Source organism: Amorphotheca resinae (genome assembly GCF_003019875.1).
Source record: "Amorphotheca resinae ATCC 22711 unplaced genomic scaffold M430scaffold_2, whole genome shotgun sequence".
Taxonomy (NCBI): Eukaryota; Fungi; Ascomycota; class Leotiomycetes; order Helotiales; family Amorphothecaceae; genus Amorphotheca; species Amorphotheca resinae.
Genome location: NW_020194472.1, coordinates 2,480,308 through 2,499,970, shown reverse-complemented (window position 1 = coordinate 2,499,970; position 19,663 = coordinate 2,480,308). Strand labels below are relative to the sequence as shown.

The following is a 19,663-nucleotide window of genomic DNA, read 5'->3' as shown; positions in this document are numbered from 1 at the left end:
TGGATCTTGTCCCCCAAAGCTGGTATCAATGCTCCTCGTCATGTAGGCACATACTTTCTGTGTTATGAGAAGTAGAAGGGGTCGCCACAATGGGATGGGTCCAAAAAGGGAGGGTTTGCCCTGTTTGTTCAAACTAGCTATATAGCATCCAAATTGGATGTGGACTCCCATGGTCTTCTGTCAGCCCTGCTTTATCAGTGCTGTGCTGTTGTCAGTTTATCTTTGAACTGCATCTACTTCAAGCCCCGAAGTTGAAACCCCTAACTTCTTGTCTTTAATCCTCAGATCCAACAGGCAACAACAATGTTAGTGTCTAGTGCTGGGGCTCCGATATTTGAGCCAGCTTCTCGCACATCGGATCACTATCATAAATACAATAATTCCTACCTTCTCTCAAAGATATCGGACATCAACTTCCAATGGCTAAGTCGAATTGTGCCCATCTATTGAGGATGTCAGAGAAACTATCCAGCGCAGCTACCAATCAAACGGTCCAGGCTCATGGTGCCATCCTGGATGCATGAACGTCCTAGAGCGAAAGGGCTCTGAGATAGTTCGGGAAGCAATCTCTAGAACAAGGCTGCATCTGGGTATAGAAAGAGTTTAAATACGAGCGCATCCATGATTTGGAAGCTTATGGTGTAACAACTACCTAGACAGGTTTACCTCCCAGATTGAATGCCAGCTAAGGTAAGCCGGATAGACAGGAAAGAGGGCGATGGTCCTCTCAAACGTGGATCTCCTTCCCCCCTACGGATAGAGCCATAACATGGCATCAATACCCCGGGACGAGTACCATCTTGAATGACTGCTTGGTTTCTTTTAAACAGAATTAATTATGCTCTAGGGGTATTAAGGTACCTAATGTATCAAGACTCCATATACGTCGCTGCCAACCAAACCAATGAACAGCCTGCCAATGTCCATGCGCCGATAGCCTTCTTTTCCCACCATTTGCCGTCAATTTCCACCTTCGCCGCCCGAATTCTCTGCGAGGAATGATTCTTTAGCAGCGGCTCAGCCGTACTGACATTTCTTTCCGCAGCTTCATCCGCTTCAGCCCGTTCCCGTAACTCCGCAATCTTCTTGCCTAGGGCCAGCAAATCCTCTTTCCACTCAGTGTCATTCACAACACTGTTGACCTCGACATTCTGCACATTGCCGAAGAAGTCCATTAATAGCCTATCCCTCCCGCCCTGTTCTCCACCGGGAAACAAGTCCCATCTGATACCAGGATGTGAGTGTATCTTTGCCTCATCATAGCTGTCGAACAGATCGCCCAGCGTCTTCTTGCTGCTGGGCTCCCGGACATGGGTCTCAAGGAAGTCGAGGTTATAATACGTGTACCGGTCAATGACAGCCACCCCAACATCGTTATCGGCATGATGGGAGTATGAAGATTGGTCGATCTCGGAGGATCCGGTGGCGATAATATTCGGGGAATAGAATTTGCTATACATAGTATTCGCCTGGCATGTATCGATCATGAAGAGAATCTCGTGATATCTATCTTTGTCAGTAGTAGCCCAGTCACGACTCATAGCCCTGCATACCTCTTTTTCTCCCACATCTGTTCAAATGCATCTGCTAAATCGAACGCGCTGATCTCCTCGGCATCCTGGAACTTCAGAAACTCATTCCCACCATGTCCAGTCATGTACACCAAGATGTTGCTTCGATCGTCCGTCAAAAGCCTCTTGCTCCTTGGCATCTCCTCTCCAACTCGATCCGTCAATAATCGTATGAAATTCTCAACCGTCACTTCGTATCCCCGGTAATCCACCTCGATATTGTCGCCGTATAAGTCGACGGCTCGATCCGCATTACTGTAGACGGTCCCAGGGAAAGCATTCCGTGGGTTGCATGCCATATCATCAGGCAGCATGAGGATGATTTGGGAGTCCGGGATGCCCAGTCTCTTGACGGTTCGATATAACGAGAGGACATTAGCCAGATGTCTATAATTGAACCAGAACCTCGACGTCGATACCAACACTGCCCAATTGCTTGTGTGTTCAGCAGCTACTGGCATAGAAGCCAGCAGCGCCAGAGCCACAGGCAACTGGAAAAGAATATCCAGCTTCATGTTTAATGTTGTGTTTGATCCAGTAAACGAAATGGCTGTAAATAGACGGAGGCGGGCCCCTACGGAGTATACCCCTGATTTCGCGTGGGTTACAAATCGGCTGCCTTAGTCATAAGGCTAAATGGCGCCTCCACATGCCATTAAAACTGCCCCGCATAACTGCTACGGAGTGCATTGACGGGAAATCTACAAGTCAAAAAAACAACCTCCTTTTCGAATTGGGATCGGACCACCAATGTGATGGGCTGGCCACCTGCTGTTGTTATTGTCGTCAGGTAAGCTCTTTTCTCGAGTTCTTTCAGTCTGTTCAGAGTCTGTCTATATGATCGATCTTCTTTCCTCGTAAACAAGCTGTGCCAGCAGTGCACAGCAGTGGCGAAATGGTCTTCAGAATCTCTTCTAATGGAACTACAGACACGGTGCGCGACTTGATGCTGCAGACAAACAGTGGCATCTCACATCACCGACTCCCTATGATCCTCCCCTCACCTACGGCGGCTGGTCTCAATCGAGAGCCCTTGGCGCCCGCATAGCGAGTATCCTACGAACCCGGGAGACCGACGATTTGCCCGTTACAAATGGTTCCGAGGATCAGAAGGGAGGGAAGGGGAGAAGACGAAGACACAAGGTCATTATACATACGTCGCCCTTCCTACGCTGCGTTCAAACCTCTGTCGCCATTAGCGCAGGCCTCTCCCAGAACCCCGGTCACCATCGGCCCTCCTCCCGATCTCATGCAAGCAAGTCCTCACACAGCCATCCATCACGAAATGCATCCCCGGCAGCGTCTACGAGCTCTCCGAAGCTAGCTCCAATCCCAGAGCCTTCTTCTGTTAAAGCGAATTCTAAACCGAACGAGCAACCAGAGAATATCAAGACATCAACTATTCGTGTCGATGCCTTCCTCGGAGAATGGCTATCACCAGATTATTTCGAATATATTACGCCTCCTCCCAGTTCGATTATGATGGTGGCAGGTGCAAAAGCAGATCTACTACGACGGGAAGATTACAGCAATCTAACATACGCTCGAGACTTGCCGGCTCACCAGCCACGAGGGTTCCCCGGTGGATGGCAAAGCCCCACAATGCATCACGAGAAGGAAGAAGATGAAGGACCTCTTTCCAACCTTTCTAGCCTTGCCCAATCACTTCCCCGGCGAGACCGCACGAACAGTCTCAGTAGTGTAGGGGCTAGCGGGAGCCGAAATAGAGGCAAGTCTCCAAATAACTTGACCATATCAGCGTCGACAGAGCACGGAACCTACCAGCCCCCTATTCCAATCTATCCAATCTCGAATTCCGAGCCGATCCCGCCTGGATTTGTGGCACATGCTCGAGATGCCTGCGTCGATGTAGACTACCAGTGGGATAGTATGCGCGAGCCCCAGCACTGGGGTAACGGTGGCGAGTATGGTGAAGAGTGGAGCTCCATGCATAAAAGGTTTCGGAAAGGCTTGCAGGACATGGTCACATGGTACAAAGAGACCGACAATCCAGACAGACTTTCGACGAAGACGTCAGCCAGTTCTGAACGTAACAGTACTGGAAGTGAAGGATCAGAGGATGAAGATACTGATCTAGTGATCATTCTGGTAACACATGGTGCTGGGTGCAATGCTCTCATTGGAGCTTTGACAAACCAGCCAGTCTTATTGGATGTTGGTATGGCATCACTTACAATGGCAGTTCGGAAGCCGATTCCCGTCGGTACTCCAACTTCCAGTCCTGGGGCGACCCCAGATTCACGTTCTCGGGCCAACTCGAGGAATTTAAGTGTCTCTGATGAATACGAAGTTAAGCTTGTCGCAAATACAGAACATCTACGCACTATGTCAACAGCTATGCCGTCGTCCTCTAGGGCCGCGTCAGCCTCAGCACTTCCTCCATTTCGTGAACGGTTCAATCCTGTTGCAGCATCTATGGATGGAACAAGCTTTGGTAAGCCTGGACGGTCCGTGGCTACAGGAGACAATTTTGGCGGTCTTCGTCGGACATCTAGCGTTGCAACCTCAAGGCCGAGGAGCTATGTTTCAAACAAAAGAAGTTCTATGGGTCTGTGGAGTGCCCCGTCAGCGCAGGAGGAAGAAACCGGGGATGCGGAGGATCAAATGATCTTGAATTTCGGGGACGAGAATGCTGTCTCTTCACCAATCGAACGCGAGAAGAAGGCTATCGCTATAGAGAATAGGAAAGAGGAAGAAGATCAAGTGGCACCATTAGGTCTTTGGGGCAGCCCGAGACCACCTGGTGAAGCTGAGAAAATGCGCGAGGCGGGTCACAAGCGCAGATGGACAGTGACCGAGCGAGGACAAGCCTGATTGGAATTGCATTAAAGGGAAAAATAGTAGGTTAGCGATTGATGCATCTTCAAGATCATGGCCCAGCAGCAACTTTGATATCCATGGAGCGTAGCGTTGGCGTCAGGCGATTTGCGATGCTTACGGAGTCATTCATTTGATTTTCGGTGGCACATGTTTTATACTCTGCTCACGATAACGGCTATGCTAAAAGCATAGATAAGTAGGATCTGAAGAAAAGGACACTCGTTTCCAATACTGGCTTAATTTATATTTGATCGCCTTCATCTGCTTACATTGTTTTCAAAAACAGCATCCTAGGGCAAGTGCCTTGAATTCAGACCAACTTGAATACCCACTCATAGCACGCCGAGGCTAATTAGGAGGAGAAGGCTCCTTATATGCTCTTCTGACCAGTCAGAAAACTTTCTTCAACGTTGGATATGGTTTTTAAGACTGTTCTTAGTTGGACGTTTCTGGATAGCAATGGTTACATGGCGCGACGAACATGTTGACTGAGGTAATTAAGCGTTGTTTTGACTAAAGAGCGAGGAACCAGGCACCAGAACGGAACTTCTTGACATGCGGCGGCGAACCCCTGACTAGCCCATATCAGGTATCCACCTACTTAATATCATACCTCTGTAGAACTGATAATACAGCTTTATCAAGAGGCCGGACCATCTCTTTAGTTAGAAGAAATGTGTTTTAAACCACTATTTGTATAGCTATACCTTGACCGTCAAATGTCCCTCACATCCGCTCCTCTTCGCCTTTTTAATGCACACTCAGCTTCTTTTAGAGAGTGCAGGTACATATTGATTATTCAACCAACAACTTTTAGTCTAAGAAAATCAAGGAACTGGAATATCAGAATTTCACATGTGGGCAGTTTGTTTGCTGATCAAAAGCAAGTTAGTAGTCAGTGACCAGGGGTTAAAACAAAACCCATTCAATTGCCTAAGAAAAACCCAGCATTTGCAGCCCTATGTAGTGATGCAATTTCCCTTATATATAACAAGTTTCAAGCTCTTGTCTACAAACTGATCTTCGATTTTGACTACGGGATAGATATTCTCTGATCCAGCTGTGATTTCTTGTGGTTCTCGTTTTACCACGCGAACGTCATAGGTGGGGCAGATCCATTTTCACATGCGACGAAAGTCCGACTACGTCATGCATTTAGCAGTAAGGTAAGGTAAGCTCAGGGCAAGCTCAAATACCGCCCTCATCATAATTTTCTTATTCGATCCTTTGAATTATTTGAATCAGTTGTCTTCTTAAGCCTCAACTGTCATGGGGAATCTAATCTTTCATCCGTTTCTGTTCATCTACCAGGTCATCCAATGGGTGCTAGGCAAACTGTTGGCTCCCAGCCCCCCGCAACCAGGGGAAAAGCTTGGGAGACCCAAGATTGCCATCATTGGTGCTGGACTGACCGGCGTATCTGCAGCTTCTCACTGTGTTGGCCATGGGTTTGACGTTGAGATTTTCGAGGCAGGTCCAAGGGAAAACCTTGGTGGAATATGGAGTGTAAATTGAAAACTACCCCGCCTTGGTCAATTGAAGCTGATTGATTGATTCAGCGTGTGAATAATACTTCCGGTCTTCAAATACACTCCATTATGTACCGATTCCATCCTTCTGTCCAGTGGAAGGGTGGATATCCCAACCGCCAGCAGATTGTCAGCCAAATCACACAGCTATGGGAGCGATACGGTCTAGAGGAAAAGACGAAATTCAATACTCGAGTTGAGAAGGTCTACCAAGATGAGAAAGGACGTTGGATCATCAATAACCCTTCTGAGGGACGGTTTGAAGGTATTATTGCCGCAGTCGGGACGTGCGGCGAACCAAAAATACCATCCATCCCGGGGCAGCAAAACTTCAAGGGAGAGATCTACCATTCATCAGCATTGACCGGCAAGCAGGCGAAAGGAAAGAACATAATTGTCATTGGAGGTGGAGCTAGCGCTGTGGAAGCTCTGGAATTTGCAACCCACGAGGATGCTGACAAAACATACATCCTTTCTCGTTCAGACAAATGGATCATTCCTCGCAATCCTCTTGTTGACATTTTATTGGCTTTCAATATATTTGGCGGGGAGACTATGTTCTCTTGGATCCCTGAAACGCTGCTCCGAAAGTTCTTTTACAGAGACCTCGAGGATCTTGCTCCCAGTGATAAGGGTCTCTTCACTGGTACGCCTATGGTCAACTCCGATGTTATGGACAAGATTCGAACCGGCAAAGCGGAATGGTTACGATGTGACATAAAGGGCTTCGTGGAGGATGGAGTGAAAGTCAACATAAGGGCCAAAGGTGTCCCAAAGGGCGGCCCAGGAAAAGAAAAGATCATCAAAGGAGATATGGTAGTCATCGCCACTGGGTTTGATCGACCTTCTCTGGATTTCCTTCCCGAAGACTGCTTCGAAGAGCCATATGGCCCTCCCAACTGGTATCTACAGACGTTTCCGCCCCAACACCCTTCGGTATGTTGCAATAACTGCACCTACATCAACGCAATCGGAACCGTAGGAAACTGGCATATTGGTATTCTCACCAGAATGCTTCTTACCTTTCTGGTGGATAGCAGGACCCGTCCATCTCCTTTCTGGATGGAACGCTGGATAGACATGACGCGTTTTCTCAAACGCTTCAGTCCGACAGGTGCATTTGATTTCTTCACATACTCGGAATTGGTATGGTGGTTCGTGTTTTGCATTGTCATCAATCCTTTTAGATGGAAGTGGGCTTTCTTTGTATTCTTCGGGATTGGAAAAAGTCTGCCCAAACATGTTGTTGAAGCCGAGGATCGACTGAGGGAGAAGTTAGGATATAATAATGGAGATAACTATGATCTTGGGCAAAGTTTCTAGGTGGCGTGGTAGGCAAGAGATACAAGAGTTGAGGGTTTGGCTGCATGAGTGAGTTTAGGGTGGTTACTGGCAGGCAGTGCATTTACGCGGAACATGGAAGTCGAAATGCAGGTACATAAAAGCATATAGAACTGCGGCAAAACTCGTTTGCAATTACTGGACACTCCTCCATGTTAGTACTCTCAGCTTGTACTATAAGTTGTAATAAGATATTAGTTAACTAAACCCTTTCATTAGTTAAAAGGCAACAAGTTGCGGTATCTTAAGGCGATTGAATGTTGGAATAGGATTCACGTACCTAGGTAGGTATGCACTCAGGGGTAACTCCTAATTGGGACTAGTATAATATACCCCTTTCTTTCTTTCTTTCTTAAAGCCATATAAGGTATCTAAAGTACTCCAACTGACTAAAAGAAATTTTGATAATCAAAATCTCATATCTGAATAACCATTTCCTCCCAGAGGGCCTCGATGTAGGACATGCAGTCTCAAGTTAAATGGTCAATCTGCTCTTTTGCCTTTCACGTCCGACGCATGATGGGATAGACTAGATAGGTAGACTTCTCCTGCATGCACATTTCGCAGCAGCTCCTTGTAGGTCCTTTCATGTGCCTTGACTCCAGCCCTCAACCTCCTTCTCTCCGTACTCGTATACCCAGGAAGCCTAGGGTGGTATTCTCTGTATTGAAGAGTGTTTGCGGCCAGTCCTGCCCTCACGCCAGCACTAGTCAACAAGCTTGAGATCACTGCATTTAATTTATTATGTGGCCACTTTTGGGCCATGAAAGTGATATATACTCCATACCACTGCTTTTGTACCTCCGAATCATTTTTTAAATCCCTTGCGCCTTTGAAACAAACCAACCAACTGTTCTACCTTCGTCCTCTATCTCTTCTTCCGCCATCCAGAGCCTTGAGGCGTTTCTGGAAACCTTCTCCAACCTCCGCCACACCGCTTCCTCTAGGCCTATCTTCAGTAGATCTCTTCCGGCTTTTCTCCAGCACACTTCTCGCGTCCCCGCCCTTCCTCTTAGTCAACCTCTCAATCCTATCAACACCCTCTCCCAGGCCTCTCCATTCCTCTCCACCATATCCCGCGTCCCTCCTTCCTCCTTTCTTCGCTCTTTCTTTCTTACTCTCTTTAGGCAATCTCACATAGTTCCTCTCCTCATATTCTCTCCTCTCCTCCTCCTCTCTTCTTTCCTTATCGCTCTTGGTCCTTCGTCCTCCCTGAATTATCCTACTTCCGATACTGGGCTCCGCTAATGGCGCAGTCGATAGTTCCGTATCGATATACTCATCCAGCGTAGCGGATTTATTCGGTTTCCTAGACTCCTTCTCTCGGCGTTCCGTGGTCGGCATAGCGGTTGGTTGAATGCGCGGTGGTCTGTAAATTCCATCTTCTGATTTATTATTCTCAGGTTCGGCGCCAAATGATGGTCGCACGAGCGCAGAAGGGTTGGGCCGGTATTGCAGGTCGTCGATTTCAGATGCCTTGAGAGCTACCCCTCCATCTGCAGACTCCGCCTCACTATCCTCCTCTTCATCCTCATCTTCTTCGTCACTCTCTTCGACTCCATTGGTTCTCTTCGCCGCCCCATTTATTTTTGCGGTGTTTGCGGCATCTTGAGCCGCGCGGAGGACCTTATCGATTTGGTATTTCAATTGGCCTTCCAATCTCAAGACACCTCTTTCAATATAGACTGACAGCTCGACCAATTTTCGGACAACTAAGTTATCCAAGTCTTCTCCCTTTTCTTCTTCGGAACTATCTTTGCGATTCCGCAATTTCAAGAGGATGAGGAAGACGAGATTTTGTAGGTAGGAGAGGAAAAGTTCGTTTTTGACGTCGAGGAGAGATATTCCGTCTTTGGGAGGAAGAAGAGATGGAACCTTCTCTGAAGATTCAGATGAGGTAGTTAATGATTTAGTGAGTGTTTCCAGCAACGCTGGAAGGGAGGTTTCCAGTGCCATATTCAGCGTTGTCGTTCTGGAAAATGAGGCTGCAAGGAAATATAAATTTATTTTTATTTTCCGAAATCCAAGAACTTTAGCGCATATCGGCGAAACGTTCGGCCGAAAATAGTTAGAGCCAGATAATAATTCCCAGGGAGGCGCCAAATGAGGTCCCCTTCGGACTTCACCTACATAATCTCTCGTTCAGACCACGTCAATCTGCTCTGCAATTGAACATTTGCGAATAACTCCAATATATTGGATAATTCAGCATATGGTTCATTAGTATAGCGCGACAGTTGTCGAGGCATCTGATGCCAAGTCAATAAGGGGATCTTTAAATTCGTAAGCTCTCCTTTCTAGCTGGCTTCGAAGCAATCCAAGCTTCAACATTCATTCTAACTTGATTATTATTTACAGGTACTATCAACCATGCGTTTATGGGATCTTACGCCGTCCGCGGCGCTGATTGCGCTTCTCGCAGCCCCAGAGATATCCTCGGCCTTCTACCTTCCAGGTGTTGCGCCAACGTCATATAAGCCAGGAGATTTAGTACCTCTTCACGTCAATCGCCTCACACCCATAGGCTCGAACATAGATGGAACACTGCGATCAGTTGTCTCCTTCGATTATTACCATCCAGCCTTCCATTTTTGCAGACCGAAACCTGAACCAAAACATGTGGCAGAAAGTCTGGGTAGCATAATATTCGGTGACAGGATAATGTCCTCCCCTTTCGAGTTAAAGATGGGAGTTAATGAGACATGTAAGTCTCTATGCACAGAAAAGTTCGATCAGAGCTCCTCCCATTTTGTCAATAGGAGGATAGCGCAGGGGTTTGCTTTGAATTGGCTCATTGACGGGCTGCCTGCCGGGCAGCTGATCGAGGACGAGGTTACGAAGACGAAGTTCTACAGCCAGGGGTTTGCGCTGGGGCAGAATGACGAGCAGGATATGCATCTGAACAACCACTATGATATCCTGATTGATTATCATGAGGTTACGCCAGGCCAGTTGCGAGTGGTCGGGGTTATTGTTCAACCTGATTCGCGAAGGTCACAGAAAGATGGTGAAGGAGATGCTCAGGGAAGCTGTGGAATAGGAGGCCCTCCCTTGACCCTTAATGAAAATGGGGAGACGGAGGTACAGTGGACATACAGTGTTTACTGGAGGCCTTCGGCCACCGCCTGGGCGACCAGATGGGACAAATACCTACACGTCTTTGACCCGAAGATCCACTGGTTTTCGCTCATAAATTCTGCCGTCATTGTTGTCTTCCTGACTATCACGGTGTTCTCCGTTCTTGTGCGAGCCTTGAAAAAGGATATCCAACGGTACAACCGCTTGGATTCGATCAACCTGGATGACTTATCAGGGACATCAGCTGCGATTGAGGATGGCGTGCAAGAAGATTCCGGCTGGAAATTGGTACATGGAGATGTCTTCCGCACTCCCAAGCATCCACTCATACTGAGTGTGTTCCTCGGTAATGGGGCACAGCTTTTCGTTATGGCGGGTTTTACCATTGTATTCGCGCTTCTCGGGTTTCTTTCGCCCTCGAATCGTGGATCTCTTGGCACGATCATGATTTTGCTATACACGCTTCTCGGCTTCATAGGTGGCTATGTCTCGGCGCGCGTTTACAAGACCCTGGGCGGTGAAAAGTGGAAGCTCAACATTGGCCTCACGCCTCTCCTTGTCCCAGGAATAGTCTTCAGCACGTTCTTTTTGCTCAATCTCTTTCTCTGGGCTAAGCAATCATCTGGTGCTGTTCCCTTCACCACGATGCTTGTGATCGTGGGTATCTGGTTCTTGATCTCCGTTCCCCTATCCTTTGCCGGAAGCTGGGTCGGTTTCCGCCAACCAGCCATCTCGGCGCCTGTTCGCACCAACCAAATCCCTCGTCAAATTCCTCCAAGCTCAACATACATGCGACCTATCCCCTCAATGCTCCTTGTTGGTATCCTACCATTTGGCGCCATCTTTGTAGAGCTATACTTCATTATGTCGTCAATTTGGTTCAGCAAGGTCTACTACATGTTCGGTTTCCTCTTTATCTGCTACTGTCTCATGATCATCACCTGCGCAGCAGTCACTATACTCATGGTGTACTTCTTGCTCTGCAGCGAGAACTACCACTGGCATTGGAGAGCGTTCCTGACAGCCGGTGCCTCGGCGGGATACGTATTTGCAAACGCGTTGATTTACTGGATTACGAAGTTGCACCTAGGAGGGTTCGTGGGCAGCGTACTGTACATTGGATACAGCTTGTTGATTTCTTTCCTATTCTTTATACTTACGGGTAAGTGTTCCCTGCGTCTCCCTAGAAATGCACGCCGATATTAACAGTCCTGCTAGGCACCATCGGATACTTCGCGAGCTGGGCATTCGTGCAGAAGATCTACGGGTCAATCAAGATTGACTAGAAGAGATGGTGATGTACAGGAAAGGAATGATTATGAGAAGACGAGTCTGCTTGAATGCCAATGCATTGATTGTATTATAGGAGCTGGCTTTCTGAGCGTGAAGCCACGATGGCGTTGCGCCTGTTAGGGGTTTTGGGTTCGATGGAGAAATTAAAATGGAGCATTTTCATAGGGAGTCCCGATCAATTAGAACAGTCCTCGTGAACGAGGGAGAGGTTTTGTTAAGCCTGCAAGTTCCTTCCAGTAGTTAGAATTCAGGGGTGCAGTTGTTTCAGCCAATGATAATCATTATATCTCATGTTCAAGCCTATATAGGAATATTCGCAGAAGATAGAGAAGTAATCTTCCATCAAGAGCCCGCTTCCACGTATTGATAGTTCTTTACACATTTACTTTTCCGTTCCCCCCAGGACTAGCCCTCAATCAGACTCCTCGTCGTCATCAAATGTCTCCAACTGGAACACGCTTGGTCGTTCCTGCTCTCTCGCTGGTGCAGCAGAGTTCCCACTAACACTCGCCCTCCTTTCCATCTCAATCCTTCTCTCCTCCTCCATCCTTGCCTTCTCCTCTTCTCTAGCCCTGTCTTCCTCTTCGGCAACCCTCTTCCGCTCCTCCTCTAACTCGGCGCTCTTTGCCGGATCAAATGTCGCGGGATCGATGTTCTGATCTAATAATACTTGTATACTAGCCAAGACACCCCTTCTCATATGTTCCTCTGTTGGCCATGGGATGAAGGGAATATCAGCAAGAGGATTGAGGAATTGCGTGTAGCCTTCAGGGAGAGATGTGCCGGTGGAAGTCGTATTCTGAGATTGTGTCTGTGTTTGTGACTGCGTCGCGGAGGGAGTTGCGGTGTCACCATCCACAGCAGTACCGCTCATCTGTGTGTCCTTATCCACTCCATTGCTTGCTGCTACTGGTGTGGCGGCACCATTGGTTTGGCTTTCGGGTTTGGTTTCTTTCGGTGTATTGCCTGCTGCTTCGGCGTTTTCGCCAGGGGTCTCGAGCTCACGATATGTACTTGGCAACGTGAATTTGCTGATTCTTCGAGCGTAAGATAGGAGCTCGGAGTATGAGACTGGGTTTGTAGCCTCGGGGAAGGTGGTTGCTGGCGTGCTGAGCAGGGCGCGTCGCGTATCGGTGAGGAGGGTGAGGGTTTCTTTGATTTGCTGGTCGAGGGCAGCAGAGGTATTACGCAGAGACACAATTCTGGAATAGTTCGTTTGGTGAGTTGATACTATAGCATGATCAGTACAGCTTTGGGAAAGGAACGTAGCAAGCAAGACACACATTGTTCGAGACCTTGACTGAGTTCAGCGTCGGCGGTTACCAAGTCAGTCGCAAGAGCTGGAGAGGGATTGTATGCAGAAATTGAATTGATCAATTTGGCTAGAGCATTCTCGACGCGCTCGAAGCGACCATCAATTATCTCGTTCATGGCGTTGGTAGGTAGAATCCTACTGATGCTGGGAAAGGCTGCGATGTTTTGTTTGCGCCGGGACTGCAAGGTCACAACAAATTCCAGGTGCAAGGAGCCAGGTGAGCAAGCGAGGCCCCATATGGGGAAGCGCGATCCCTGCAGGCGTAGAGTCCTCTTCGCCAAATCAGCTGACCGATCCCTGATTTCTGGTCAAGAGAGATTTATAGTCAATGAGAGGTCTCGCAAGACAATACAGGATGAGATTCCAATTATTATATTATCAAATCCTACTACTCCAGGGACAATTCCAGCATAGCATGGCGCGAAAGGCGGGCCATTTATTCAAGGGACATCGGCTATGTATTGACCATGGACTTGTGTCTTTTCAGTGACAGCTCCCCTATTGTCGAAGCAGTACAGTAATACCTGCCTACCTATGTGATTTAGCAATTTCCATTATGATGTTGAATCATCCAAGACCTTTGATACCCCTTCATATCTTTTCATGCAGAGGTAAAGCTGTCTTATGAAGCAGCATTTACTCCAGTTCATTGTCTTCCTCCATGAAGCAAATCCGCGCGTAGCTGTCTTTCAAAGATGCATTTATGATGTTGATAGAGACAAGAGAGCACAGGAGCAAATGTGTGTAGCTACAGAATTGTAATGTACAACCAAACTTCTTCTAGAATCACAGTCTTCAACCCTTCACGCTTCAGTCATGGGAGATGTATGTCATGCTAGTTGGAAAAAGGTTGCAAGCAGAACTATCCTCTGATTAATAATGATAGGCTTGCCATCGGAAAGAATGTCATCTAGAACACTTGAGAGACAAAACTAGTTGACAGCTCTGCCAGCGATCGGCTTGCTAAGGCCGTACTAAATAGCTATGTAGATAAAAGACTTTGACGACTAGGCACATTAAGCAGAGCCAATAACCTTGTTGATGGCAGAGAAAAGATCAAGAGAGCATGTTGACCTAGCTATAAGGAACCGACAGCCACAAGATGCTTTGTCTTCTGGTTATTCTTTTGACAAAGGCTATGTCTTCTTAAGCTCTTGTTGAGCTCTTGTGTTGCCTTGTCTTGTCTTGCCATGTCCTGTCCTATCTTATCTTGTCCTGCCTCTATGGGGAAGCGTCTGGCCAAGACTTCTGAAGGTGCAGCAAGGTAATTGGTAATGTGCACTCCGCGGTCCCAGAGTTGCACATGACATGATTTGACGCCATACCGGAAGCGAGCAAGTAATACAGAAGCGCCGTGCGGCCGTGATAAGTAAGAAATACCGTAATCCCCCCGTAATTCTGCACAGCCCCTGCGACGGCTGGCGGTAAACCCCGGTAAAAGCTCACTGACTGGCCGAAACTGCCCCTCCAGGCTAAACTTCCTGCAAACAAAACGAGGGGCCCGTCTCGCGAGTCTTGCCTCAAGACTCTCCACTTCATGCAACACTTATACCCTGGAACCCCTCGACGATCTGCCTAGACGACCTAGACGAACAGAGCCGGCCAGGCCCAGCAGACGTCCATCTCATATCATATCGATCTCCCTTTTTATGATCTCCAGCCTCTTACGTAGACAAGACCACGATTGATGCCCCCGCGGGACCTGCTCTGGTTTGCAGCCTCCACGACGACACCACTCACGACCTAGCAGCTGCATTTCGCGATCTGATATTGCACACGATAGCAACATACCCGCATTGAACCCAACGATAGACAGTCTGCGAAGGAATTGTTCGTCACATCCCCGCGCTTCTTTGTCCAGAGCCATATCTGACTGTCGCATGTGCCACAGAATCGATTCAGCCTTCCGACCCTCCCGCATTTGCGCTCGACATCCACGAGTCTGATCCAAGAGTCGCCGCATAGCTGTAGGAGTCAAGGAAAGGTTGCGAAGTGAATTCAACATGGGAAAATCGTAAGTTAAATGAATATTTTATTTGGATCGCTCTCGATTTCGATTTCTCGGCGAACATGGGCGGACTACTTCAATACACACAAGAGGACCTCCTCACAACACCAGAGCACAATCACCAATATGCGCTCTTCTCATGGTGCAATTCCCTCGCGAGTCTGAGAGCAACAAACCCGAGTCTATTTGCTATCAAGGGGGCATCAGACTATCATACTGTCCGCAATGTCGAGCCCCGACGATACAGACCCCAGGCCCTTCCACCTCCCGAGGCTTATCAGGTTGGAGAGGAAGGCCTTGGCAACTGGCTCTCTGGAGGACTGCGTCGCCGTCTGGTCAATTCCCTTCTATGGACAACGCAAGTATTGGTTCAAGCTATTCATTGGCCTTAACTACGGAATCTTTGCTGCATTGCTCCTTCACTGGACTTTGCGCGGCCTTCCAGACCCGACCTTCGGCGAAGAGAGCGTAAAGCTATTCGAGTATCTTGCGCACACTGTCGGCATTCAATCCATGGAGGAAGCTTTCGGACAATTTTCAATCAAACGCGCGAGCAATCATCTGAAGTCCAAGCACTCCCTTCAGAACCTCGCCTCAGACCAAGGTGTCCGGCGCAGAAGTCATCTCCAGACTCTCAAGTCGCGTCTTTCTTTGGATAGTTTCTCTCTCGGACTCCGACGTACGCCCAGGAGATCAGACATTGGAAATCTCGTCGCGTATGCTGTGGAAGTAGAAGAACTAACAGAAGAACCTAGACAATCAAAGCTCTCCCAAGAGCAGCTCACTGAGCTCCAGCGATCCACTCACTTTGACAAGAAGGAGTTGCAGCAATGGTATAAAGGTATGTCTTGCCATGTCATAGATGCGGCTTCTTATTGATATACATTCAGGCTTCTTGAAGGACTGTCCATCCGGCATGCTTACGAAGGAGGAATTTCAAAAGATCTATCGGCAATTCTTTCCATTCGGGGATCCATCTTCTTTTGCAGATTACGTATTCAATGTCTTTGATAGCGACAAGTCTGGGTCGATCGATTTCAAGGAGTTTATTTGCGCACTCAGTGTTACAAGCAGAGGAAAGATGGAAGATAAGCTTGACTGGGCTTTCCAGCTTTATGACATCGATGGCGACGGAAAGATCAGTTATGATGAGATGTTGGCTATTGTAGAGGCAATTTATAAGATGGTACGTGCCCCAGCTGCCGAATCGTGCGGGGCTTCAAAGCCGGATCGACACAACCCCTATCAAGTCAGCCGAGCTTACTAATGCTCAACCACAAGGTCGGCTCAATGGTCAAACTCCCAGCAGATGAAGATACCCCCGAAAAACGAGTCAGGAAGATCTTCCGCATGATGGACAAGGACGAGAACGGCAGTTTGGATATGGAAGAATTCAAGGAGGGTAGCAAGCGTGACGAGACGATTGTATCTGCGTTGTCACTGTACGATGGCCTCGTTTGATTGCGTCTGCATCTTCGTGAGGAAGTTTATTGGTGCAATAGATAAGGGCCCTCGCGAACGACTTTACGGGGCTCTCCCTCCTCTACTCTACACCTCGTGATGAGTGGTAGTCATACCTCTATGGATGGTGCACCATTCTGTGGATACGAAAATACGAATGATGATTCTAGGAAGTTTCCTGGCTTAGATACCTTGGATGACTGGATTGATTAGTTGACGAAGGATATTCAATGCAAGAACAGGGTTCGCTGGCTGTGTTTCGTATGGATTTGATGTGATTCTGATATGATAGGAACTCGAGTGATAGGGAGACGGAGGATTGACTTATTCTCTCCAGTTTCTAGCATTGACTTTGATCCCTTCCTTGGTCGTTTCTCTCATTGTACACGGCTTACAGGCAACCTCCCAGCACATTACTGACATAGAACACACCGTTCTTCTCCTATCATAACATTTTGGTGCGTGCCTCCTTCCTATTACTTGGTTGGATCCTAACATGGACTCGCTATAGTGGACAATCGGCCGTCTACCCCCCTTATTCTCGTACCTGCGGATGTCCTGAACAGAGCTATGGACTTGTTGGTGATCAACCTCGATAATACTTCCGTGGCGGCTCAGCTACGATATTGTTCACCGAAGTAGACCAGCGGATTAATCCTATGCTCTCCATTTCTCTCATGGCTAAGTATCTTCAATTCACTCCTGTATAGACTCGAATAGCTTCGACCCCTCTTCCACTTTGATACTCAGTTCTCGCCCCTAGGTACATTCCCGTATCTCCTTCAGATATCGAAGCTTCCAGCAACCAACCAGACAGGCGGCTGTGAGAGAATTCACTCAGCTCATCATGAATGATTTCCAAAACTCGCTTAGACCAGGCGAGAACACCGTCCAGGAGGTGAACTCTCTTCGCGCGTCTGTTTACTTCAGTCGATCTCTTGCCTCACCCAACAAGATCATAACAAAACCTGTGAGTTCGTATATCAACCCTAGTTCTTTGTGAGTGTCAATTAGCACTACATCTCATTAATCAACGATGTGTTCTAATTAGTTGACTATGTACTAATTCTACTTAGCAGAGCTATCACACTCTGCAACTCTAGGTACGCGATCGAATTATCCTCCCCCGCGGTTCTGCTATAGTCTGGACATTACGACAGTTTTGCCTAAAGCACAGAGCTTAGATCGAACTTATCTCATTCTTTGACGGACGATCTGCCTGTCCCACCGCTATCACAGAAGGCTCAGCCATCAGCTTTATTCCAGAGGTTGAGACGTCGATCTTTGGCTCAAGGCCTGGTGAAACCTTTTATCCAAACCCTCAGACTACTCTTTTCATTGAGAACGCAGGGCTAGTTGCTTTTGCGTATTTCCTGACAACTTTTGAACTTAGACCTTGCTGAGAGAATATATGCATGGTTGAGATGCGTCTCTTGGCTTTGTACTGGCGTCTTTCCAAGAGCAACCCTTGTTCTCGGCAGTCAATTCCTGTGATTCATGTTCTTCTACGGGTAGTTGCTAATACTGATCTAGGCAAGATGTCTTACATAGGATTCATGAAGAAATTACCAGAGCTACCGGTAGATGAAGAACCTCGTAAGTGAGCCACAAGTTATTAGATATACTCTTTATTCTCTACCCCTTTCCCGCCATGGAGTCTATCAAAGTTTCAGTCTACTAACTCAGACAAGAAGCTATTCGATCCACACCATCCACTCGGACATTGGATGTTTCCGTAGCCACCTCATTTGAGAACACCTACGAGCTCACCAACTCTCAGAATCGAGGTCTCCTCTACACGGCCGAAATTCGCACTCGAGACAGAATCCTCACGAATACCATTGCGGGAACCAGCACCAACGATTACCTACCAGTAGTATCAAGCCATGGCATGGAGCACTTGGTATCTGACACCGTTCAACACCCCCGCTTCCAGGAAGAGGTAGAGGAGCCTGAGGAGGTCGCTGACACCAAACCAAAACTCTCCATGTCAAGCATGACATCTAATGCAGCTAGCAATGTCGATGCTCCCTCTGTTCCCTCCCCACAGAGCGAGCTGCCACCACCCAGTATCTTCACCCCAAGCTATCTCCAACTCTCCCCCCAAGAGCCCCGCTCCGCATCAAAGCGCGACATCTACAACCACGCCATGCAACTCCTATCCAGTCTCGAGCTACATGACCACAGCAGCGTCCTAGCCGCGCTCAACACGCACTACGTCATCCGGCGCAAACGCGAGCTCCCCTCCTTCTCCTCCTCCTCCTGCTCCTTCAGCAGCGGCTTCCAAACCCAAGCAGACCTCCTCTCGAACACCCACCAGCTCGCCTCGCTCCCACACTCTGCGGCCCTCGCCCAAAAGTTCCAGGAGCTGGATCCGGAGCTGGATAGGGAGATTGATGGCGTGGATGAGTGCACGAGGGCGAATGATCAGCAGCAGCTAGCCGTCGAGGATGGGTTGCGGATCACCAAAGAGTTGAGCGAGTTGCGCATGGCGCGCAAGAGAAGAGCTGAGAGGGAACTCAGTGCGCATATGTATTATGGAAGGGGCGCGGATGGAAAGCCCGTGCTGCCGGGTGGGAAGGGGAAGAGGAGATAGATAGGTAGAGTCTGCTGCAGCAGCTGGGATAGCGCGATAAGTACCTAGGTCGAAGCTCTGTGTACCTATACTGCGCTTTGCGTTTAGAGGTCGAATAGGCTGGCTTGGCTTGGGTTGGTTGTTTTCTATCTACAGTAGACGTGGGAGAAAAGAAAAGGGCTCTGCATATTGATTTGATTTGATTCGTGTCACGCAGTGGATAGCCTGGCGTCATTGGCGATGGAATGTCTTTACAGTCAAAGGATAGGTACCTCGGACAGATAAGATTAGTTAGTTGTTCACTGAACATGGATGCTTGAGGTATCTATCTATAGTGATTGAAAATACAACATCTCGAGTAGACTTTGATTTCCTTTATCGACCGGGGGATTTTGGAAGTTTTCATACCATTCTCCTGAATGCTCATGAGTTGCTTTGGTAGACAGCTATTATTATTACTATTTTCCTACATATTTATTATTTAGAAGTCTTGCGTTTTGCTCGTAAGAACAAATATGATCTTGAATCAAAGGAATTTAGATTGGTCACCGAAAGGAAGGGTTAAAAAAAACCACAAAAAGAGAAATAAAATAATAAAACCTTGAGGAAACCACAGGAGGAGAGTTGTAGTGTCGAAGGGACCCCCCCCCC

The 19,663-nt window shown here is 47.9% G+C and overlaps 8 protein-coding genes across 8 annotated transcripts; 5 read left to right on the top strand and 3 right to left on the bottom strand.

The window, feature by feature from the left end:
- Positions 1–810: 810 nt before the first annotated feature.
- Positions 811–2,115, bottom strand: M430DRAFT_134541 (hypothetical protein). Its single transcript, XM_024862359.1, has 2 exons — positions 1,554–2,115; positions 811–1,506 (listed from the first exon to the last, which is right to left on the bottom strand). The coding sequence occupies exons 1-2, from the start codon at positions 2,084–2,086 to the stop codon at positions 870–872; spliced, it is 1,170 nt and encodes a 389-aa protein (XP_024724372.1). The 5' UTR covers positions 2,087–2,115; the 3' UTR covers positions 811–869.
- Positions 2,116–2,285: 170 nt separating this feature from the next.
- On the top strand, positions 2,286–4,669 carry M430DRAFT_115798 (hypothetical protein). The gene is made up of 2 exons (XM_024861606.1): positions 2,286–2,361; positions 2,501–4,669. The coding sequence occupies exons 1-2, from the start codon at positions 2,327–2,329 to the stop codon at positions 4,404–4,406; spliced, it is 1,941 nt and encodes a 646-aa protein (XP_024724371.1). The 5' UTR covers positions 2,286–2,326; the 3' UTR covers positions 4,407–4,669.
- Positions 4,670–5,681: 1,012 nt separating this feature from the next.
- Positions 5,682–7,264, top strand: M430DRAFT_95151 (hypothetical protein; the record flags this gene model as incomplete). Its single annotated transcript, XM_024869876.1, has 2 exons — positions 5,682–5,918; positions 5,972–7,264. The coding sequence occupies 2 exons, from the start codon at positions 5,682–5,684 to the stop codon at positions 7,262–7,264; spliced, it is 1,530 nt and encodes a 509-aa protein (XP_024724370.1).
- Positions 7,265–7,999: 735 nt separating this feature from the next.
- On the bottom strand, positions 8,000–9,252 carry M430DRAFT_33361 (hypothetical protein). Its single transcript, XM_024866358.1, has one exon. It carries the CDS (start codon positions 9,236–9,238, stop codon positions 8,138–8,140), a length of 1,101 nt encoding a protein of 366 aa, XP_024724369.1. The 5' UTR covers positions 9,239–9,252; the 3' UTR covers positions 8,000–8,137.
- A 400-nt stretch (positions 9,253–9,652) lies between these two features.
- Positions 9,653–11,646, top strand: M430DRAFT_16478 (hypothetical protein; the record flags this gene model as incomplete). Its single annotated transcript, XM_024863468.1, has 2 exons — positions 9,653–11,522; positions 11,579–11,646. 2 exons carry the CDS (start codon positions 9,653–9,655, stop codon positions 11,644–11,646), a joined length of 1,938 nt encoding a protein of 645 aa, XP_024724368.1.
- A 419-nt stretch (positions 11,647–12,065) lies between these two features.
- On the bottom strand, positions 12,066–13,084 carry M430DRAFT_25521 (hypothetical protein; the record flags this gene model as incomplete). The annotated part of the gene is made up of 2 exons (XM_024865256.1): positions 12,066–12,883; positions 12,937–13,084. 2 exons carry the CDS (start codon positions 13,082–13,084, stop codon positions 12,066–12,068), a joined length of 966 nt encoding a protein of 321 aa, XP_024724367.1.
- A 1,699-nt stretch (positions 13,085–14,783) lies between these two features.
- Positions 14,784–16,580, top strand: M430DRAFT_206573 (hypothetical protein). The gene is made up of 5 exons (XM_024864338.1): positions 14,784–14,798; positions 14,860–14,982; positions 15,732–15,817; positions 15,867–16,162; positions 16,258–16,580. The coding sequence occupies exons 2-5, from the start codon at positions 14,972–14,974 to the stop codon at positions 16,435–16,437; spliced, it is 573 nt and encodes a 190-aa protein (XP_024724366.1). The 5' UTR covers positions 14,784–14,798; positions 14,860–14,971; the 3' UTR covers positions 16,438–16,580.
- Positions 16,581–17,975: 1,395 nt separating this feature from the next.
- On the top strand, positions 17,976–19,324 carry M430DRAFT_56449 (hypothetical protein; the record flags this gene model as incomplete). Its single annotated transcript, XM_024868610.1, has 2 exons — positions 17,976–18,033; positions 18,132–19,324. 2 exons carry the CDS (start codon positions 17,976–17,978, stop codon positions 19,031–19,033), a joined length of 960 nt encoding a protein of 319 aa, XP_024724365.1. The 3' UTR covers positions 19,034–19,324.
- Between the last annotated feature and the right edge of the window lie 339 nt (positions 19,325–19,663).

Bases quoted from the DNA above. Each gene is read 5' to 3' on its own strand.
- M430DRAFT_115798 (XM_024861606.1), top strand. From the start codon at position 2,327: ATGGGCTGGCCACCTGCTGTTGTTATTGTCGTCAG. The intron at 2,362-2,500 runs GTAAGCTCTTTT...ATGGAACTACAG, and splicing joins GCTGTTGTTATTGTCGTCAG to ACACGGTGCGCGACTTGATG.
- M430DRAFT_134541 (XM_024862359.1), bottom strand. From the start codon at position 2,086: ATGAAGCTGGATATTCTTTTCCAGTTGCCTGTGGCTCTGGCGCTGCTG. The intron at 1,507-1,553 runs GTATGCAGGGCT...TGACAAAGATAG, and splicing joins CAGATGTGGGAGAAAAAGAG to ATATCACGAGATTCTCTTCA.
- M430DRAFT_33361 (XM_024866358.1), bottom strand. From the start codon at position 9,238: ATGGCACTGGAAACCTCCCTTCCAGCGTTGCTGGAAACACTCACTAAA.
- M430DRAFT_206573 (XM_024864338.1), top strand. The intron at 15,818-15,866 runs GTATGTCTTGCC...ATATACATTCAG, and splicing joins GTTGCAGCAATGGTATAAAG to GCTTCTTGAAGGACTGTCCA. The intron at 16,163-16,257 runs GTACGTGCCCCA...CTCAACCACAAG, and splicing joins TAGAGGCAATTTATAAGATG to GTCGGCTCAATGGTCAAACT.